Source organism: Zootoca vivipara, chromosome 5, assembly GCF_965207765.1.
Source record: "Zootoca vivipara chromosome 5, rZooViv2.hap1.1, whole genome shotgun sequence".
In the NCBI taxonomy this organism is placed as follows: Eukaryota; Metazoa; Chordata; class Lepidosauria; order Squamata; family Lacertidae; genus Zootoca; species Zootoca vivipara.
In genome coordinates, this window is record NC_142588.1 from 88,578,520 (window position 1) to 88,601,039 (window position 22,520).

General features: G+C 44.6%; 1 protein-coding gene across 2 annotated transcripts; it reads right to left on the reverse strand.

Moving 5' to 3' along the window:
- Positions 1-265: 265 nt before the first annotated feature.
- Positions 266-22,144, reverse strand: KNG1 (kininogen 1). Of its 2 annotated transcripts, XM_035133680.3 has the most exons (11): positions 21,865-22,144; positions 19,836-19,946; positions 16,372-16,456; positions 12,756-12,928; positions 11,324-11,431; positions 8,289-8,370; positions 7,622-7,788; positions 4,592-4,699; positions 3,873-3,962; positions 2,879-2,920; positions 266-1,919 (listed from the first exon to the last, which is right to left on the reverse strand). In XM_035133680.3, the coding sequence occupies exons 1-11, from the start codon at positions 22,051-22,053 to the stop codon at positions 1,392-1,394; spliced, it is 1,683 nt and encodes a 560-aa protein (XP_034989571.1). In that variant the 5' UTR covers positions 22,054-22,144; the 3' UTR covers positions 266-1,391. The 2 variants fall into 2 exon arrangements, with proteins under 2 accessions (XP_034989571.1, XP_034989572.1); XM_035133681.3 differs by lacking the exon at positions 2,879-2,920.
- Positions 22,145-22,520: the final 376 nt, after the last annotated feature.

Below are 22,520 nucleotides of genomic sequence, written 5' to 3' on the forward strand. Positions count from 1 at the left end.
CGTAGATGATGATGCATACATTGCCTGGAATGAGAGTCATCATGTTGGATTTCATAACCAACCTATTTTTGAAAAATTCAAGATTTCAGCTGCTGCGGTTCATGAAGTAGGGGGGCGTCTAAATTTAGCGAGGTTTATCACCTTTTAAATTTTGCTTTCAATCTGAGTTTGAGGCCCAGAGGCATTTGGGGAAACTGAGTTTCTCTGGCCAAGCCTTCAAAGACCTTCCTGGTTTGTTGCCAACAAAGTATCTTTAGTACTTGAGTGCTTTGTCGATGCTTGCTTTATTATTTGCAATAGCCAAGGAAGAGAGCGCAGCTCAATCACCAAATGTACTTTGCATTAGAGAGTAACAGACAAAGTAGGCTACAATGCTTTCATCCTTACTGTTTCAATGCTGGAACATTCTACTGATTTCAACTGAGTCGGGGTGGGAGTGGGAAATAATCAGGTGCAATATGCTAGATCATACTTGAAATTCATTCAGAAAATTACTGGCTAACCAAGGCTGCAGACAAACATAACACTATTGGTGCAGCGAGGCTGCTCCAGAAGTGCAATTAGGACATTCTGTTCAAACAAATGATTCTTTCCAGGGATTGGGACAGAGACAACTAGTTCTGAGAGTTTGTTATAGGAGCCATCTATGCATTGCAGAATGGCAGGTTGCCTGTGATACTGTATACTGAAACCTACCACCCCCCCCACGTCCTTGGAACATTTTGGTAACTCTTAAATTTAGCTTTTGCTTTTTTTGTCCCAGTCATACCTGCCAAGTTGCTGTCAGAGAAATAAGGGACCGGGCGGAAATAGCAGGCCGGAAGTAGCGCTGCCGCCATTTTGGAACTGGGCGGAGCATGCTTAGAAGTGACTTTTGATGCTGCTTTGCCCAGTTCCAAAATGGCCGCCGCGCCAGAAGTCGCACTGCAGCCATTTTGGAACTGGGCAAAGCAGCATCAAAAGTCGCTTCTGAGCATGCTCCGCCCAGTTCCAAAATGGCCACCACGCCAGAATAAACAGGGGAAAAAAAATCCATTTTTTTCAGCTAGGAACAGCTGGAAAAACGGGGATTTCCCGGGGAAAACGGGAGACTTGGCAGCTATGGTCCCAGTGTAAGAAAAGGAGGAAGAGGACAAATGCTGAACTAAATAATTCTAAAAACAAAAGTAAAAAAGCATGTGAGAGGCAAGGTTGCCGACTCAACATTTAAATTTCGGGGTTGTACACCTGCCAATTGCATTGCAAAAGGGGGAAGCCAGGTTTGCCATGTGGGAAAACAATTTGCCGCAACTCCTGTTTCATTGTTATGTTTGCATGCAGCCTTAAAATCCCAGTCAATTTTCCACTTCAACTGCTGTGGGATTTCATGACTTCCTGAAGAAATAAACTGGTTACAGAGCATCTGCAAGATCTAAATCGGGGGACATTGGCTGTTTGGGATCTGGCGTTCTTATGATTGGTTCATCGAAGTCATAGGGAGGAAAAAAAAATGGGAAGCCATAACTAGGATCTTGAAGGGCTATAATAGGTTTCCACAATTTCCCTGGACACTTAGGAGCTGGTGGTTCTGGCAGATCTGGTAAAGGTTCGAACAAAGAAGGTGGAGCGCCATTGCTGTCTTGTGGTGTCTCAACTTCCTCTTGTTGAAGCACGTCTAAAGTAGGTAGCTCTTCTTGCATTTCAGCAGCTGGTATAAGTGTAGTTTTGTCTTCATCAGATTCTTCAGAAGAGTTGTTTTTCGGCTTGCTTTTTGGCTTTTTAAGGCTATGTTTGTGGCTGTGTCCATGTTTGTGGCTGTGTCCATGTTTGCTGCCAAAGTCTAGGATACAAGCCCCACTCGGTTCACCTCTGTTTGTTTCTGTGATGAGGGCTAGACCAGCACTTCGGAATGGGGTGTAACCTGGAGGCCTCCTCATAAGCTGAAAAGCCATCATAATGTCTTTAATTACCGGGAGGTGCTTAAAATGGACCAACACATCCCGAGAGTCAAGATTGCGTAATAACATACAAGAATTAGACTTAACTATTAAAATATGTCCTAGTTACAGGCAGGTAGCCGCGTTGGTCTGACGTAGTCAATACAAAATAAAAAAATTCCTTCCAGAAGCACCTTAGAGACCAACTAAGTTTGTCATTGGTATGAGCTTTCATGTGCATGCACACTTCTTCTTCAGAAGTGTTCATGCACAAGAAAGCTCATACCAATGACAAACTTAGTTGGTCTCTAAGGTGCTACTGGAAGGAATTTTTTTATATTTTATTAAAATATGGTGAAATGTAAATTGGAAACTGACATTCGGACCATGCTGAATCCAGGACCTCCCCCCACCCCCACGCCCCAATAATGAACTTTCTGGAAGTTAAATAAAAAAATTCCTCCAGTAGCACCTTAAAGACCAACTAAGTTTTTATTTTGGTATGAGCTTTCGTGTGCATGCACACTTCTTCAGATAGATGCATGCACACGAAAGCTCATACCAAAATAAAAACTTAGTTGGTCTTTAAGGTGCTACTGAAGGAATTTTTTTATTTTACTTCGACCCAGACCAACACGGCTACCTACCTGTAACCAGTTTCTGGAAGTTGTTCTGATCTTTGAGGGCACAGCTCCACTTCAGGCTTAAAACTGGTTTAAAAGTCATTCCCTCAGCCCAGACAGGGGTCTACTGAACTGCAGTTCTATGAGGGGAGTTCAGGATTTCTAACAGAATCCTCACTAAACTGCAAATCCAAGTATTCTATGGGAGAAGTCATGGTGAATATTAAAATTATGAGGTTGCAGCAACAGATGTGCCCAGAGTGACTAGACTCTAGGGGCGGCTCCAAAACCTCTAAAGCATAACACCACCCCACCACCCCATTATTGTGTTGCCTGTACCTGCATGCCTGGTTTCCTCAAGGGCTGGTTTCCCTCTGTTTCCTACAATGGCACACAGAAAAGCAAGTCTCTCAGATACATTGGGCTAAGAGCATTAAGTCTTATAGGCCAAATGCAATCAACATCTTGACTGGAGCTCTAAAGACTAGAAGAACTAGCATGGGAAGTGGGCTGTTGTCTCTCTCCAGTTTGTACCAAACCAAACCTTCAAGCCAGCTTCCTGCACCTTGATGTCCTTTGGATATTGTTGGACTCCCAACTCCCATCAGCAACACCAGCTGTCCGCAATGACGAGAGTTGTACTCCAACCAGATGCCTTCTGGTTGGACAAGACCGTTCCAAGTTTATCTGGCTCGTTATTATTTCCATCTCTTACCTGCTCTTAATCTAGGGAGAGGTTACAGCAATTTAAAATTCAATATTAAAAACAGCAGTGCCTCATCTTTAAACTCTATCACCTGGGATAGGGGTATTCATATGACAAAATGGGTTGATGGCCCATCTAAGAGGAATCTTGGGCCTGGGCAGACAGAAGGTGAGGTGACAGGAAAAGAGAGTCTTGAGCAAAGTGAAGAAGGGGGAGAAGAAAGACTGGGATCCATCTTGGGCAGGTTGGCTGAAGGCTGGCTGGGACAGATGCCTTGGGCTCCAGGGCATAGCTGCCAAGTTATCCCTTTTTTAAAGGGATTTTCCCTTATGTTGAATAGGCTTCCTCTCGAGAAAAGGGAAAACTTGGCAGCTATGCTCCAGGGCTGCACTGCTACGGGGAACAAGCCCCTCTTGAAATGACCATGCTGCAATATCTGGACTCCCTCCTTGCAAACAGAAGCTGTATATAGGTGAATAAACCATATTTCTTAAAGCTACGACAGTATCTGCTGTGTCTCAATTCTCCAAAGGAACACAGAGCCTGGGTGAGTGTCTGGAACCCCCTGGACTTTTGCTACCACTCAGCAGAGTGGCGCTGGTTTTGTAACAATATGGATTTTCATACCTCCTGAGGTTGCTCACCACATTTCAATTTGGGTTGGATTTCTGACGTCCATGGTCTCTCGTAAATAGATGCATAGCAGTGCAACCGTCTCTGTAGCCAAAACAAGACAGAGCAGTGACACATCTCTAGTCGAAGGTTATCATGAAATACAAACTGTGGCAATTTATTATAGTTGGGAATGCTATTGTGAAAGCTTGTGGCATTTTCTTTTCTGTATTTTTTTTAAAAAATAAAACAACACTTTTTCATTTATAAACAGTTGTGCTGGGTTTTCATGTGAAGTGGAATAAAATTTATTAAAGTTAAGGCCAAAACCAAACACAAATTAAGGCAACAAATTTTAACTGAATTAAATATTACCTAGCATTCAGGTCTAACCAGGGAACTAAAGAAGTTTAAATCAAAGTGAATCAGGAATGAACTTCTCAAAAATTAAGAATACAAATAACCACATGGATCTGCAATATTCCCACCCACATAATAATAATAATAATAATAATAATAATAATAATAATAATAATAATTTATTTATACCCCGCCCATCTGGCTGAGTCTCCCCAGCCACTCTGGGCGGCTTCCAATCAAATATTAAAACAAATTTGCAGCCAAACATCCAAAATTTAATTAAATTAAAAATTAAATTTTAAACATCCAAATTTAAGATTCATTTAGCAGATTGAAATAAAATATTCATCTTAGAACCTCTCCCAGTAACTTACACTGTCTTCTGTAGTCTGACAATCATCAATCAATTTCGGGACAATGTGCTTAGAGCAATTTGTCTCCTTAATTTGAAAGTGAACTCGGTATATTATTCCAGCCACAACCTGAAATTTAAGGAGAAAGATGACCAGGAAAAACACGAGTAAAGGGGAATGGATGTTGTAGAGCGCACTGTGAATACTTAGTATTGTTATATTTAAAAACAGCGTGGAGATTGGCAGGATAGCGTTGAGATGGCACACAGCTCATGTTTGGGAGTGAAGCCTTCATGCAGTTGAAGTGCAGCCTCAAAACCCAAGTCAGGGCTTTTGCACAGAATGGGTTGAGCAGTAGGGGCATGTCTTGCATGAAAATTACTATCCCATCTGGCTTAATGTAAATATTCTCATGTGGTCTAGCAGTTAGGAATCCTGGTTTTTTTTTACCCAAGTGGTCCAGGTTTGACTCCCAGTATGGGGAAGTCTGAATTCTGGGGAAGGGCTGCAGCTCAGTGTGATGGCTTGCCTGTTTTGCATGCAGAAGGACCCAGGTTTCATCCCTGACGTCTCCAGGTAGGGCTCAGATTGTCCCGTGCCTTAAACCCTGGGGAGCCACCGCCAGCCACTGTAGACACCACTGAGCTGATGAATCGTTGGCCTGATTCAGTAAAAGGCAGCTTTCTCCGTTCCCATAAGGGACAGACAGGTGGGGCTCATCAACCTGGGAAGGTAGCCCTTCTACCGTGTTTCTCCTAAAATAAGACACGTCTTATATTCATTTTTCCTATAAAAAACCACATCGCGGCTTATTTTCGGGGGATGTCTTTTTTTTTAATTAAGCATGGTACAGCATTGTTACCTTAACTATGGTACGGGGCTTTCTTGCGCCGCCCGCTGAGCCCACTGCTGGGTCCCTGGGCTTGACGCGGTGCGGCGTGGCGTGGCTGGGGCTGCTGCCGGCTCCTGCCGGCTGCTGCGGCTTTGTGCGCCGCCCGCTGAGCCCACTGCTGGGTCCCTGGGCTTGACGCGGTGCGGTGCGGCGCGGCGCGGCTGGGGCTGCTGCCGGCTCCTGCCGGCGGCTGCGGCTTCGCGCGCCGCCCGCTGAGCCCACTGCTGGGTCCCTGGGCTTGACGCGGTGCAGTGCGGCGCGGCGCGGCTGGGGCTGCTGCCGGCTGTTGCCGGCTGCTGCGGCTTCGCGCGCCGCCCGCTGAGCCCACTGCTGGGTCCCGGGGCTTGACGCGGTGCGGCGCGGCGTTGCTGGGGCTGCTGCCGGCTCCTGCCGGCTGCTGCGTCTTCGCGCGCCGCCCGCTGAGCCCACTGCTGGGTCCCGGGGCTTGAAGCGGTGCGGCGCGGCGTTGCTGGGGCTGCTGCCGGCTCCTGCTGAGTCGGGGGTCACCTCTCACCGGGTCCTGCTGTGTCGGGGGTCGGCGAGCGCTGCGCCTCTAGCCGCGTCCCGCTGTGTCGGGGCTTCCTGCGGCTCGCGCTACACCGCTCGCTGGGTCCCGCTGGTTCGGGGATTGGCACAGCGCGCTGTTGCCGGCTCTCCTGGGTCGGCCCTCGTGGGGTCCTGCTTGGTCTGGGCTCAGCGCACTGTCCTGCTGGTCGGCTCTCGGGAGGTCCTGCTGCAGCTCTTGCCGGCTCCTGGTCAGTCTGGACTCCACGTGGGACACGCTGCTGGGTGATTTGGTGGGGCAGGAACATCCGTTTCCGGGCGCTGACAGGAAACTTCCTTTTCCTTTTCCTCTTCCTCTTCCTTAGCGCCATCCCGACCTGCCCCCCCCGCCTTATTTTCGGGGGATGTCTTATATTTATTCTTCTAATAAAAAGCCTGACATGGCTTATTTTTGAGGGCCGTCTTATTTTGGGAGAAACACGGTAGTAGGAAAAAACTGACTCTAAAGCTCCTCTGCCTTGCAGGATATCTTTGGGAGAAGAAAGGGCTAAGGCAGGGGTCAGCAAACTTTTTCAGCAGGGGGCCGGTCCACTGTCCCTCAGACCTTGTGGGGGGCCGGACTATATTATGAAAAAAAATATGAACGAATTCCTATGCCCCGCAAATAACCCAGAGATGCATTTTAAATAAAAGGACACATTCTACTCATGTAAAAACACCAGGCAGGCCCACAAATAACCCAGAGATGCATTTTAAATAAAAGGACACATTCTACTCATGTAAAAAATGCTGATTCCCGGACTGACCGCGGGCCGGATTGAGAAGGCGATTGGGCCGCATCCGGCCCCCGGGCCTTAGTTTGGGGACCCCTGGGCTAAGGCGTAAACCCTAAGGCAGTTGGATGGCGTCTTGTATGCCTCCTTCCTGCAACTCCTGCAGCCAAGCTGGTGCCAAAGGTATTGCTCTGCTTTCCTTTGGAAAACACCAGCGAGGCTGAGAAGGGGGTCCTGGAAGTTGAGAGGTGGGTCTTTTAGTCTGGGCAGCCCAGGGCCTCCATACACACTGCCCAGGCTTGTGCCCCAGGCATAGCTGCCAAGTACCCCGTTTTCTCCGGGAAAACCCTGATTTTACTTACCTTTTCCCGGTGGTCCCCCGTATCACTTCGTCTCCCGTTTCTCTCCGTTATTTTCTCCTGCTGGCGGCCATTTTTTCCTTTCCGATTTGCCTTTCCATGGGCACCAAAAATGGCCACCGCCGGCTTCAAAAGTCGCATCTACGCATGTCCGGAAGTGCATAGACGCGACTTCCGGTGTCGTCGTCGGCCATTTTTGGTGCCCATAGAAGGGCAAAGCGACACCGGAAGTTACGTCGACGCAACTTCTGGTGTCACACGGCTGCCGGTCCCGGATTCTGCAGTCCGGGACCAGGGAGGCCGATTTGGTGTTGCTAACACAGCAAAAACAACACAGGGGGCAGCGGTTAAGAGTCATCAGTCCCTGCAGCCACAGCAGGCACTGTGATTCCTCAGCAGTTTGACTCCACCCCCAGAGGCGCACCCCATTGTCTCGAGATAGACTGAACAGTTCATCCCAATGTGAGTCAGCTTTCTTAAAATATTACATTGAAACATAACGGTAGCAACAGAGAGTTCAGACCTGGCTTGAAGCTTCTGTAACGTTTTCAATTTTGTAATAGAAATCACCACCACATCGCAAGTTGTATTTCTCCAGGGCAGCTGCCAGTGGCTCCTTCAGTTGTGGGCTGTCTGTTGGAATACGTTGAGGGCAACCAGGACAAACAGCACCAGAAAAGGTTTTCTTTTCTGTAAGTAAACGAACAAACTAAGTAAAACAGGTTGGATTTCACCCAAATCAAATAATTTTCAGAACGAAGACCCCACTGCAAGCAGCACACATAGCTGAGCACATGCCACGGCCACATTCTATTGGTTACCACAGAACACTTCTTTCAAGCCTAATTTCAGCGGGGAGAGCTGAGGGAGCCCAGAGGAAGCTATAGAAGGCCTACGTGGGCATGGGCACTGCTGCCATAGCTACGCCAAAGAGGCTATGCTTTGGTCTCTCATCTCCACCTTGTCTTAAGTAAGCTGAGCCTGCATTCTGTCCTCCGGTCACCAGGGGGCACTGTTTCTCACTTGTCTCTTTGGCCCATAAGAATTAATGCCAGGTTCCATGTGACACAGCACTGTGGCCCAAACAGAGCCAAAAAGTGCCCTACCTTTTTTGCCCCCCCCCACGTAGAGATGATGAATACGTACTAACTTCAACCCCCCCCAATCTTTATAATACTGCAGTTACAAACCTCGAAGGATGCACTTCTGATCAGCATGCACAAGCTTCCCTTTCCAGTCCACAAAGGCATCAACTACACAACTAGCTATGTGCTGGAGGGGCGACAGAAAGCAAAAAGAAGACAAGGTGAAGTTGTCATTAAATCCTGAAAATAAAAGCAAATGCTGTGTGTTGGCCGCTACATCTCGAGCTTTGCTCTTCTTTTTGATGTCCTGATGTGGTCCTCTTGGTTGAGTTGGAAAAGGAGAAAGGGAATCCCCAGATGTTAAGGACATAGCACACCTCCCTCCCCATTCCCATTCCTTTTTTAAATATTCATAGGGCAGCAGGGATAGAAGAGAAATTTGATTCGGTTCACCCTCCTAAATTTGCAGTGTCTGAAACAATACATGAACCAAAACACCGCCTTCAAAATTCACACTTCTTTGAATTTTGCAGTGCAGTTCTCCAGACAAGCAATGTGTACAAAACTGCATATACTAAGGCAAAGTGTGCTTAAAATTGATATATTACAAACAATTACAAACAATAACATACAAAATGGCGTTAAATTAGGGGGAAATTGGTTTGCAAAAATAAGGTAATATTGTATACAAAACTATGTACATGAGGAGAAACGGGCACTAAATTACTGATGAAATTTCATTAGAATTAAGCTCGGTTCTCATAGTCAAATCATAACCCGTAGTTTAGAAGCTGACCAGAGGCACCTCATTCCATTTTTCTGCCATGGGTGGGACTTTAAGATCTGCTCAGTGTATGTTCGACTCCCACATATGGGCGCCTGGAGGGATGAATTGCAATTAATATACCCTCTCCTACCCTCTCATGACCTCGCTTCTGTTTCGGAGTTCTTTTGATGTCCATTGCTTCCCTAGAGGCTTAGGTTCAGCTGGGCGGTTCCTTAAGAAAGTTGGGTAGGCAATAGACATAGTTGTTCGGGGGGGGGGGGAGAGGTGAGAACAGTACCATGCTTTCATTATGATAGGGGTTAGGGTTACAATTAGCTCTCATGGCTAACAGCTCTTCCTATCCATTCCCCTTTCTTGTCTACCCCAGCAGTGGGGAATCTGAGAGCCTTCAGCAGTTATCGGACTTCAGGTTCCATTAGCTGCAGCCATCCTGCCTGATGGACAGGGATGATGGGAGTTGTAGTCTGGAGAGCTGCAGCAGTTCCCCACCCCTGCTTTACAGGGTCTCCAAACAATGTTCCTGATCCACATTCCCTCCGATCCCCTGTAATCTGGCCTGGACCACTGATGGGGGAATTGGGAGGCAGAATCGCAGAGCAAGAACAAGCAAATCAGCTGTTCTTTCTAACTCAGAGGTTCCTCTAACAATGCAGTAGCTAGTAAATTCCTGGCTGGAATATATATATATATCCACTCGAAACATCCCTCCCCTGAACTGCATTGCAGATATATATGCTTTAAAGGATCATTTAACAACTTCCTTTTTATGGAAATATTTGCCTGGAGTTAAATTGGTTGCTGTCTTAATCTTTTTATTTCTTTTGGCAACTCTTCCAGCACAGCTCTCTTTGCCAAGAGGAGAAACAGAATGAATTAGACTGCTGTTTCCTGAAGTGCTTTTGGCTGCCCAGCCAAATACAGTATCCCCAGAGGAAGCTACCGTCTAGGTAGGAGCTAGACAGGACTTTAGTTCCCACTTTTGCTATAATGTTGTTGCAGCCCCGGGATCCCACCAGACTGGTGTTCTTTTTGCAGGTGGGCTCTGCAACACGTCATTGACACAATAATAATGCATTCAAGGTGGATTTATAGCGAAGCATCCACACATCATTCTGCTTTATTACTTGTTCAGCGATGCTAGCCTAACGTTACTGCAATATTGCAGTCTGGAAGGGCAATATTTGCAGTATAGCACAACAAAACCGGGGTGGGGTGGCGGAACTAGAACACTCGTGGTCTGAAAAGATACAGGACTTCAGCAGGAAGCTATGGGACATGTACGGATTAGAAACAAAACAGTATGTCCACCTTTGCAGGTGCAAACAGTATTGAAATCTTTTTTTTTATGTTTACGTTCTCATGAAAATTTAACAGCATCTCACTGCTAATTTCTTCCAGTGTGCACATTTCTGCAAAGCAATTTCCCCATGTGTAATGTGTAATACATGCATACATTTATATGCACTCTTTTACCCTAGTATATGCATTTTTGCAGTGCTTTTTTCTGGGGGGGAGGGTGGGCGGGCGACGCAGGGATACAGATACCCCTGAACTTTTTGTGAATCTTTGTGCTTTTGTCCATTTCCTGTATTTATTCTTCCCAATTTGAACCATAAAATGGTGATTTTCTTGAATCAAAATGAGAGTACCCCTGAACATTTTTTTAAAGAAAAAAGCACTGCATTTTTGTATACATTACTTGACTGGAGAGTTGCTTTGCAAAATTCAGAGAAGTGTTAGTTAATTTCAGTATACGACTGTGTTTTGGTGCACGTATTGTTTTGGAAAGTGCTGATTTGGTAAGTTCACCTTTAAATGTTGTGAACTTCCCAGGGATCTATGAATAAAGAGTGGTATAAAAAAATTAAGTAATAAAACAATAAATTAATTAATAAAAGAAATACCAGCTGAATTGAATTTTTCCTCCATCCCTAGGTTTGGTTCAAGAAAAGAAAAAGAAACTCCTTCCTGAACTGGTTTGTCTGCTCTGGTTCCCTGGAAATTCTGTTCACAATCTCCCTCATACATTACAAAGGTTGAGAGTGAGGTTAGGGATGGAAGGCCAACCTCAGGTACATCAAATCCTATCACATTTCTATGCACTCTATATTTTTTCTGCTGGTTACATACAATCCTATCTGTCTTTGTCCTGCTTCAGACTTATATCCCAAATTCTATGTAAATCAAATATGCACACTGTATGCAATTTTCAAAAATGCTAATTTGTCCAATTTGTATGGTTCATTCATCCATTGGTTAATGTACGTTTGGTGATTCTAACATTTTGAGGTGTTTTCTGCACAAAATTCTGGAACCCTTCTTTATTCCAGAATAAACAGAGAGGTTCACTTACGCCTTGAGGAAGAGCTTCGCATTCTGAAGTCAAATCTGTAAATTCAGCCTTGGAACAATTTGTCTCTCTGGCCAAATACTCGAAATTATACTTCCATCCAGCCACCACCTGGAAGAAACATTTAGGAGAGGTTGCAAATGACTCACAAAAGTTCCCCTACAGCTCACGGGAGATGGAGGTTCTGCTGAGCTTCTGGGCTGGAGTTCTCAAAGTCACGAGGGGCAATGCACATCTCTTCCCATGCTGGACCTTCTGATGCAGTGGGGACCATTGGGGGTTACTCTGTGGGCAATTCCCACTCCTCCCATTATTTTTCCTCCAAGTCCACAGTCTTGCTGGAACAAATCTTGGGTTGGGGTAACTGGCTAAAATGTTTTAAAATGTTCTAATTTTGGTTCCTCTGTTTTGTTTTTGTCGGGTTGGTGTTGGTTAGCTGTTTAGTTGAGGTTGGCGGTTACTTTAATTTGGGTATAACTGTAAACAGTCTATTATTATTATCACTATTATTGTTGTTATTATTGTTATTGTTGTGGTTAATTGATGTTCTCTCTCTCTCTCTCTCTCTCTCTCTCTCTCTCTCTCACACACACACACACACACACACACAGTCGTACCTTGGAAGTCGGATGGAATCCGTTCTGAAAGTCTGTTTGACTTCCAAGACGTTCGGAAACCAAAGCGTGGCTTCTGATTGGCTGCAGGAAGCCCTTCCAAAAGAATGTTCGAAAACCAGAACAGTCATTTCCGGTTTGTGGCGTTTGGGAGCCAAAACGTTAGAGAACTAAGCTGTTCAAAACCAAGGTATACAACCGTATATGTTGTAAGCTGCCCACAGTCAGGGCTGTCTCTAGGCCCGGGTCCGGTGGCGTGGGGAACCAGGGCACCAGGCCACCAGGGGCGCCGCTGCGCCCGCTGCGCCCGCTGAGAAGCGCGGTGGAGGCCGCCCCAGGCGCGCCGGATGCATCCCTAGGTGCGCCTCTCAGCTGTTCAGGCCACTCTCCGGAAGCGCGCGGGCCTGGGGTTGCCTCCACCGCGCGCAGAGGCATCACAAGGGGGGGCGGACAGCGCCCCCTGCCCCAGGGCCAGCCCTACGTTTCCCCGTTTCCCAGCGCGGCGGGTGGGTGGGTGGGTGCTGGAGGGATCCGCCGCGCCAGGGCGCCAGCCATGCTTAAGACGGCCCTGCCCACAGTGGCTGGCGAAACACAGCCAGATGGGCAGGATATAAATTTAAAAGTTGTTATTATTATTGTTGTTATTATTATTGTTGTTGTTGTTGTTATTATTATTATTATTATTATTATTATTATTATTATTATTATTATTATCCCCTGAAGAGGGTGAGGCAGACCCTGAGGTCATGACACCAGTGTATGGAGACCCAGATGATGCCAAGGGCCGCATGGCATTAGGTTCCCCCCAGACATATACAAACCTGACGCTGGGCTTTCACTATCTCTCCAGCTTTGAAAAGGTTTGGCATGTTGCTCTGGTTGTTATGTAGCTGTATGGCGTATCTCACAATGGGCAGCAGCTCCAAAACCTTGGTGGATATGGTTTGCCAGCAACCTAGGCATCCGGCATGTGTCCTGTTCACCTTCTCTGGGGCTGAAGAACAAGCAAAACAACAACAGCACTATGCCAGCTTCGGTAAGCTGCAAAGCTCCAGCTCCATTGCCCATTGCACAAGCTGGTATAATGCAGAAAGAAAGAAATTTCCTGGGGGGAATAGATGTTTTGCAGGGTGGGGGAATAGCAGTTGAGGTAAGACATTCACAGTAGAAGAACAAAAATAAGAAAAATGTTAAACCCTCTTCCCTCAGTGCTATGGGTCCCAGTCTAATTTAGGGTTCCCTGTGGCTGCTTTTAATCGAAATTTAAATAGAAGCGAGAGCCCCGTTCTTCAAAATGTAGGGCGCCTCCAAACCTCCCTTTTATTGCACATTAATGATGATTTGTGCTCATGATGGTATCTCGGTGGTCATACATCACCCCACTTTTGCACCTGCAAAGCCTTAGGGGTCAATGCTTAACTTGCAATCGGTGCACATCCTACAATGTCCTGCTGAAATCCCGTGACATTTCATACTGCAAACTTTCTGGCTTTGCCCTGCGTTTGTTGCACTATAGTGCCTCCCAACAGCAGTGATGTGGTAGCTTTCAGGACGCATAGCAGAAGAACTAATGATGCAGAATCAACCGACCATTAATGTATTATTTGTGCACTTTTGCCTTATTGTAATTTAAATAGGCATGCCACCCAAAGCTCAGGTCGTGCCTCTCCAGATCTAATACCTCTATGTTTTGAAGTTGGAACCACTTTTATCCAAGCAAGGCATGCAGCCCCATAATGTAATCTTAGGTCAGGAAGACCAAATCCCCCCTTTCCTTAATATCTATCAGTAATGTATGTTTCATCCTTGGTCTACAGCCTTGCCAAATGAATTTAGAGATTTCCTTTTGCCATTTTGTTATACATCCCATATTCCCAATAATCGGAATACTTTGGAATAGGAACAGGAGTTTAGGCAAAATATTCAGCTTTACCACCGATATACGTCCCCAAAAGGACAGTTTTAGTCTACTCCAAATTTCCATATTCTTTTTTATTCCTGACCATGTATTGATATAATTGTCTTGGTATAGTTTAATATTTTTCGGTGTTAACCATATTCTTAAGTATTTCATTTTTTGGCAAAATTTCAGTTGTGTTGTTCTTTCAATCTCTGCTTTCTCTTCCCCAGTTAATTTTTTTGCTATAAGTTTAGTTTTTTTTACTATTTAATTTGAAGCCTGCCACCCTTCCATAGTTATTGATTATTTCCAGTATCTTTTTAACACTTTCCTTTGGGTTTTCTGTTGTAATTATGAGATCATCCGCAAATGCCCGAAGCTTATAGGTTTTATTTCCAAGTGTTATTCCCTTAATGTCTTTTTCTTCTCTTATTTTCTTATTTAACACCTCCATCACTAATATAAATATTAATGGCGAAAGGGGGCAGCCCTGTCTGGTTCCTTTATTTATCTCGCAGTTTTCGGTTATCTTGCCATTTAGAATTACCATTGCCATTTAGAAGGACCCCTTTGTACAGTACAGTTATAGTCCCGAGGAACAAAATGAGCATGTGAAAACACTGTTTTTGTTTCATTTTGTTTGCTGTTTTGTTATTCTTGGGCTCCTATGGGAGGCAAGGGAAAAGAAATACTACTACTACTGCTAATAAATTTATTTATGCCCTACCTTTTCAGGGACTCAAGGCAGCTTACAGATAATAAAAAACATAGGAGGTGAAGGACCAGAGGAATGAAGTTGAAGGCAGAGTCTATCGCGGGGGCTTGAACATGGCAATTTTTATTTGATTAATGCTGTGCTGCAGCATTAATCAAACTGGCAACCTCCCCTTCTCTTGGTCCCCATGGCCATGCAAATTCCTCCAGCTATTGACAACAGGGGTGCCAACTTGAATAAAATATTGTGGGGTCCCATGACACAATGCACACACACCATTTGAATGGAAATGTCCCAAAACCTGGGGAGGCAGCCCCCTCAAATATTTTATTGTGGAGGCGGAAGCCCCCACGGTCCCTAGGAGTTGGCTCCTGTGATTGACAAGGCACCCTGAATGTGGCAAATCCTATTCAATAGACTTGGAGGGCATAGCTGCCAAGTTTTCCCTTTTCTCGCGAGGAAGCCTATTCAGCATAAGGCAAAATCCCTTAAAAAAAGGGATAACTTGGCAGCTATGTTGGAGGGTACTTCTAGTTTTCACGTTTCTTCAGATGCAACGGGGAACTTTTCCAGACTTCGGAATCAGAGCTGTATTTTCCGGCGGTGCACAGCACATGTAGATTTCAGCTTTCAAAAAGGGGCCAGAAAGTGTCCCTGCAGAACGCATACAGCTACCATTTAACAGTGACAACTAGGTGTCACCATTGCCTTATAAATATGCTTGAGAACAAAGTTAGAAGACTTGCTGGTAGGTAAAAATAAAGCCAGCCAGCCATTCACAGAAAGGAGCTTAGTAGCTAAGGTGCTTGCAAGCAGTCCAGGTTCTCAGCAATCGGGGATGCATTTGCTCAGGCGCTACAACATAACTTGCCACAGCGCTGCCACACGAAGCTGGGGTTGCAGCTCCAAGTTCAGTGCTAAATGGCTTTAACCAACCGTATTGCAAATCCTCAGGCCTCATACGCATCCGATGGGCATCGATCCTTCAGATCTGGGCACTGCCTCACATCTGTCCATCTGAGAATTTGGTAGGCTTCTGCTTCAGTTGTTCAGTCCTGCCAGCTTGGCCTTCAGTTCCTAGCCTTGTTTCTTAATTACCTCAATAAACCATAAATCTAAATAAAATAAGTACATGCTGGGAAATACTAATGGGGGTCTTAGCCAGGCTTTATTCTGCCTCATGGTAAGTATTGGTAGCATAAAAGGTAAAGGCAAAGGACCCCTGACAGTTAAGTCCAGTCGCGGACGACCCTGGGGTTGCGGCGCTCATCTCGCTTTATTGGCTGAGGGAGCCGACGTTTGTCCACAGACAGTTTTTCCGGGTCATGTGGCCAGCCTAACTAAGCCGCTTCTGGCGAAAACAGAGCAGTGCATGGAAATGCCGTTTACCTTCCCGCCAGAGCGGTACCTATTTATCTACTTGCACTTTGATGTGCTTTCGAACTGCTAGGTTGGCAGGAGCTGGAACCAAGCAACGGGAGCTCACCCCGTCGCGGAGATTCGAACCGCCGACCTTCTGATCGGCAAGCCCTAGGCTCAGTGGTTTAGACCACAGCGCCACTAGACACACAAACCCCTTCAAATACACGGACCTATTGGCCAAATATCTCCATGTGGCTCATTTCTCAATTTCTATCTTGCTCCACACATACTCAAGTAACCCATCACGAAACGGGCTCCTTTTAATTTAAATAAATAAAACCAAGCTTGGGGCTTTCATCTTCTCCTGGGGAGCATTTATTTGCATTTATCAATATGGACCATTCTTCTGCCCATTCCTAGCCACTGTTTTCCTGTGTGCTAACTTAAAAGTACCGCCTACCAGTAATGTTAGTGCATTTCTGAAAAACGTTGGAACTTTTGGCAGAGTCGTCGATGTGAACTTCAGCTTTACACTCGCCGGAGTCCTACAAGGAGTGAGAAGGACAACGATGAGTGTTAGTTACTCTGTTAGTTACTGCTAGAACTGTACTGCAGAATTTGAAGAAATGAAAAATTCCGAGAAATGCAGGCCTGGGATTCTTTGGGAAGAAGGGCAGGATAGGAACTTGATACAAAGGGAAGCAGTCCCGACCAAAGAAGATGGGCAAACCAAGTTAATGGACTAGGCTAAAATGGCGAAATTAAACTGGAAAGCTCAGAAATCAAGACGACATGAAATTTAAAAAAGAATGGGAAAGGCTTATTATATATTTGCAAAAGTATTGCAAACAGGTGAATGCATTGGCAGGATTTTAAGAACACTTGTAATTATATAGTATAGGAAATTTGAGACAAAAAATAATTTGGAGTGGAAACGATATGCAGCTGAAAAGAATAAAATTAAGGAACCGGTTGGGGGGGGGGAGGTCATGAGAATCAGAGAATCCCATTTAATGGAATTGATATTGTTTTCATGTATATTTTTCTTCCTTTCTTTGTTTGTTGTTGTATTCATTATTTGTTTTTTATTTTTGTTATTTTTGTTAAAAAAGAAAGAAACTGGATACATAAAGGAATACCTGAAGAAGAACAATTAAGGCTTTGCAAGGTCCCCTCAGCCTGGCACTTTGGCTCAGCACTGACCCAGGGCCAAACTGACTCAGATCAAGCTCTCAAATCAATTTGCAGGCCAACCTTAGTGCTAATTAGGGTTTAAAACTCTGATTACACTTGTGGTCAGGAGTGGGGCAGGGGAAGAAGATGTGGCTTCACTTCCCCCACCCACAACTTTATTTACAGTTTTAAAAGCTTGATTGAACATGTGGTTGGGTAGGGTTGCCATATTTCAAAAACTGTTGACCTTCTTTGGGTGATTTTAAGTTTTTGGAGCTGTTTCTGCTTTTTCCACCGTGTTGTCAAGAATTTTCCTGACGTATGGCAAGCCTATGATTGGGAGCTGGGGAGGGGGAATCACACTGCAGAGAGCAGGATCATACCTTTCAATCACCAGCTGGTGAGTAGAGGGTTCAATCCTGCTGGGTGTTGCTTTGCCAGTTCCCTGCGGCAAATACTGCAGAGGCTGTTTGTCTCTCCTTCTCCCCTCCCACCCAACTGCCTTGCCTTTTGGCAACCCCAGATGGCTGATCGAAAGCCATCTCAATTGGATTAAGCTGGGCCCCAGATCAACCTGATCTGGTGCGGGATTAGGGCTTCAGCTAAATCAGGGGCAGAGCCCTAATTTTAAGAACAGAATGTTGGACTAGATAGGCCACTGGCTTATCCAGCAGAGTCTTCTTATATTTTTATGGCAGCTAGACTGGTGACTGGGAGAGGCCACCGAGACCATATAACACTGGTCCTGAAAGACCTACATTGGCTCCTAGTACGTTTCTGAGCACAATTCAAAGTGTTGGTGCTGACCTTTAAAGCCTTAAACCAGGCTTCCTCAACCTCGGCCCTCCAGATGTTTTGAGACTACAATTCCCATCATCCCTGACCACTGGTCCTGCTAGCTAGGGATCATGGGAGTTGTAGGCCAAAAACATCTGGAGGGCCGAGGTTTAGGAAGCCTGCCCTAAACAGCCTTGGTGCAGTATACCTGAAGGAGCGTCTCCACCCCCATCGTTCAGCCCGGACACTGAGGTCCAGCGCCGAGGGCCTTCTGGCGGTTCCCTTGTTGCAAGAAGCCAAGTTACAGGGAACCAGACAGAGGGCTTTCTCGGTAGCGGAGGCTGCCCTGTAGAACGCCCTCCCATCAGATGTCAAAGAGATAAACAACTATCTGACTTTTACAAGACATCTGAAGGCAGCCCTGCTTAGGGAAGTTTTTAATGTTTGATGTTTCATTGTGTTTTGATATTCTCTTGGGAGCCACCCAGAGTAGCTGGGGAGACCCACCTAGATGGTGGGGTATAAATAAATAAATTATTATTATTATTATTATTATTATTATTATTATTATTATTATTATTATTATTATACAAGTTAGGTCATTTTAGTTTAGAAAAGTGGACTGAATAAAAATATTTCCCCATCTATTTACCGTTGACTTTTAACTGATGTTTCAAAATTATTTTATGGCCCTCTATTTTATTATTGTTTCACGGTGTGTTCAAACATCGCCTCAGTTGTCTTCAGGCAGACTGTGTGTAAATGGAAAAATAGGTGCATAATTTAGCGTTGATATTTGGAGCCGATCTAGCCAACTACTTCTTTGGAAACTATCATTTGTTGATGTTCTCACCCAGAAGTAATCCAAGTAGGCGTTTCTTTACCCAAAATGATATCCTGAGGTGATTTGTTTCCGAAAAGGATTAATCTCACATTGAAAGTTAGTTGAGAGCACGTGATAAAGGAAAATTGATCGTATAATGGATCAATGCTGCAAATGTGGCTCTTTTTTTAAAATCCATTGTGGGCGGCTTATTTTTTAAAAAAGATTAATGTTTGCTGGAGAACTGCTTAGCCGTAATTCACGAATGAATGACAAAATACTTGAAGCAGGGATAATCTTGCTTAGTTATTTGAAAAATTATGTGGACAAGTCTGAGGTAGTGCTAATGGCAAATACATTGATCCCTGTAAAGATGGAATTAGCATGGAAATGAGTCTCTGGGTTTTCCAGCAGTAAATATATCAATAGTAGCACCACAATCTAGCAGTTGGTAGGATTTTTTTGCTCATGTGGATCAGCTTTTTGATGTACACAAGCCCTTGTTCCACACTGAGCTTCCCTTAGGTTGGTCAATGCAAGGAGAAAAAGCTAGACTAGATGGCCCTCTGGCCGGATCCAGCAGGCGATCCTCTTCCGTTTCCATCTTGGATACTGCTCTTATGTCGTATGTGTCCTTCAGATGCTTGTGAGTTGTACATACAAGCAAAGGGTCATACACATTGTAACTTGTATGCTTGGGCAACCAACACAATTTCATCATTGGAATCCCTGTCGGTGTGATCTCTACCCAGAGCACATGTTCTGCGTAAAGCATTTCCACTCCTGTATACCCTCCAACATCCTGCTGATCAAAATCGGGACGCTTGTTTTTTTTGGTCTCCAGTTTTCGTGGAAACCAGAGGATTCCTTCGAGAACATGAAACACCCAAAAAACGATAGCCTTTTGGCCCGGCACTCTGGCACAAATCAGCTGACTCGCACCACAGCATGGTGACCAAAAAAAAAATGGGTGTTTTTTGGTCCGATCAAATCAGAAGCCAGGACGGCTCCTGTAATTCTGGGATGTCCCTCTCAAATCGGGACTGTTGAGGGGGTATGCTCTTGTATCTGTTGCCCTCTCCTGTAGCACCTTCCCACCCTATTTGTGCTAAATTATACATACATTTTAGAGAGAAAATATAGATACTTACTCCCTCCGATGATAGCATGAACTCGCAGTTTTGCCAGGGAGTCGCATCTCCAGCAACGCAAGAGGTTTTCTTTAGCTGATATGTCACAAGGTAATTTTGGCCAGGGCCTGGCTGAAGAAAACATTTATGTAAGTGCTCATCATTTCCACAGCGAGCCAGGGAGATAGTTTTCAGAAGGATTTCTTAATGGCTTATTAATATGCACAGCATTTTAAACGAGGCCTATTCCCCAGGATCATAAATGACCAGGCTCTTCTCTGCTAGAATCCCATTTTTCTAAAAGTGTGCAAGAAAATTTGTTTGATAGATAGTGTATTCTCAGCTTATATATATATAATTTTTAAAATTTTTAAATGCTTCTGTTCAGAATACTTCATGTTCAACCAGTGATAGACAAGTTGAAATTAGTACAGTCATATGGTACCTCAGGTTGAGTATGCTGCGGGTGCCATACTTTCAAACTTTTTGGGGTGCGAACGGCACCCCGGAATGGATTGGGTACTCAACCCGAGGTACCACTGTACACCTAAATATCCCACCTAAAGAGGGAGTTGCATAGTAAGATGAATATTTAAATCAGCTTTCTACATGGGGCCCCTCAGATGTTTTCGACCACTGATCTCCTCATCCCTGACTGAGGGCCTTCTGGCGGTTCCCTCGTTGTGAGAAGCCAAGTTACAGGGAACCAGGCAGAGGGCCTTCTTGGTAGTGGCACCCGCCCTGTGGAACGCCCTCCCATCAGATGTCAAGGAAATAACTCCGACGTTTAGAAGACATCTGAAGGCAGCCCTGTTTAGGGAAGCTTTTAATGTTTGATGCTTCATTGTGTTTTAATATTCTGTTGGGAGCCACGCAGAGAGGCTGGGGAAGCCCAGCCAGATGGGCGGGGTATAAATTATTATTATTATTATTATTATTATTATTATTATTATTATTATTCAGGAGGAAAGATGGAATAGAATGCTAAACTAAGTACTACCTCCTGGTAAACAGCAACCATGCAACTTACGGGTGGTCCTTTGAGCACTGCCACCCCTCCCCAGCACCATCCACAACCGAGTGGAGATATTAATCAAATTGTGAGAGGTGCTTAAAAACCAGACTAAAGGTTTAGAAAAACACAAAACTGGGTAAGCGGTTCTCCACCTTGCTGGGATTTCTGGCTTACTTGCATGGACCCACAGAACCGGACCCTCACGTAAGTTGCAAGTTACCCGCATAAAACTCTGTGGGTGAACACTTTCTGAAGTCCGGTGTGAGCTCTATGCAGTGATAATTATTAATACAATTGAAATATTCACTAAACGGAGTCATAATTGGTGCTCATATAATTTTATACTAGTTAGAGTGCTTCAATATTAAAGAGAGAGAGAAAACTATATCAGAGGAACGACGATAGGAGAGAGAGAACATGAGCACTATATATATATATATATATATATATATATATATATATATATATATATAGTTTTATAACACATACAGAAAAAATATAGAAAAATACAAAAAAGACAAAGAAAAATCATAAAACAAAAAGCAAAGGTAAAAAGAAAAAATATTTCTTTAACAATATCGTATATATAATTCTTGCTCTGTTGACTTCCTCCTTCCCCCCCTTCCACGTTTCTAATTAATAACTAATATAGCACTCTCTACTTCTTAAACCATTTCTTCTTCTAGGATACTTATTATAAACATTTTCTTGATCCATTTTACCCACACATTTCCAACACTTCAAAATACCATTTGGATCTAGAAATCTTAATACTTATACAGTAGTACATTTAAACTTGTTCCCTTCTTACTATATCAAAATGCTACTTCAGCCTGTTTGTACTTCCACTTCCCTTACAGTCTATTTTTAATCTTAAACATGAGCACTCCTGACTTACGGTATGAGCGATGTCCCCTCCTGCAACCGATCCCACTGATTTGTAGGAAATGTCTTCTTGTAGAACAACTTAACAGTCCTTGCATGAAAAGATTGATAATCAGAGATTATTTTTCTGCTGTTCCAGAGTTTACTTACTGTTTTCCTGGCATCAAGGATCATACTGAGCGCATATTTGTTGCCATTAGCTATGCCTCGATTCAATTCCCTCAGCGCTAGATCCACTGCATTAAAGACACCAGGATCATCGCAGTCTACATTCTGGCCTTGGAGAGGGCTGGCATGGCAGCAGCAGAAGGTGAAGGCTAGCAGAATGAAGAGTCCCATGTCCAGGCAAGGAAGAAGGTCCTGAAACCTGGGGAGAGAGAAAGGGAGAGAAAAGACTCTCCAGAAGTCTGACGGGGAAATGCCTCGCCGTGGAAGACTGGAACAGCTCTCTTTTGATTTAAGGTACCGGTAATCAAGCAAAAGCAGAAAGAGGGCAGGAGGGCTTTGATGGACTCTTGTCACTTCCTGTGTACAGTGCAAACAACCTTTTGGGTTTATCCAAACATCTGCTGTTTTCTTTTTAAAGAGGCAGCCCTGCACTGTGATGACACCACGTTTGTTCACCTGCCGCTCTGGTTACAAGGCGAACCTCAGGATGTCAGGGTCAGAACAAAGATTACCAGTTCCAGGTCACGTTTTGTACGCCCTAGAACATTCTGCAGTCTTATGGTGAATATGCTGATTTCAAAATGTAGATGGATACAGAGAAAGCTGAGGTGGAACCTCAGGAAAACAAACCAAGAGGC

Excerpts from the sequence above, each read along its gene's own strand:
- KNG1 (XM_035133680.3), bottom strand. The coding sequence starts at position 22,053 with ATGGGACTCTTCATTCTGCTAGCCTTCACCTTCTGCTGCTGCCATGCC. Across the intron at positions 16,457-19,835 it reads TCATGCTATCATCGGAGGGA|GACTCCGGCGAGTGTAAAGC; the intron begins GTAAGTATCTAT and ends CACTCCTTGTAG. Across the intron at positions 4,700-7,621 it reads TTACAGAAGCTTCAAGCCAG|GTTGTGGCTGGAATAATATA; the intron begins GTCTGAACTCTC and ends CTTAAATTTCAG.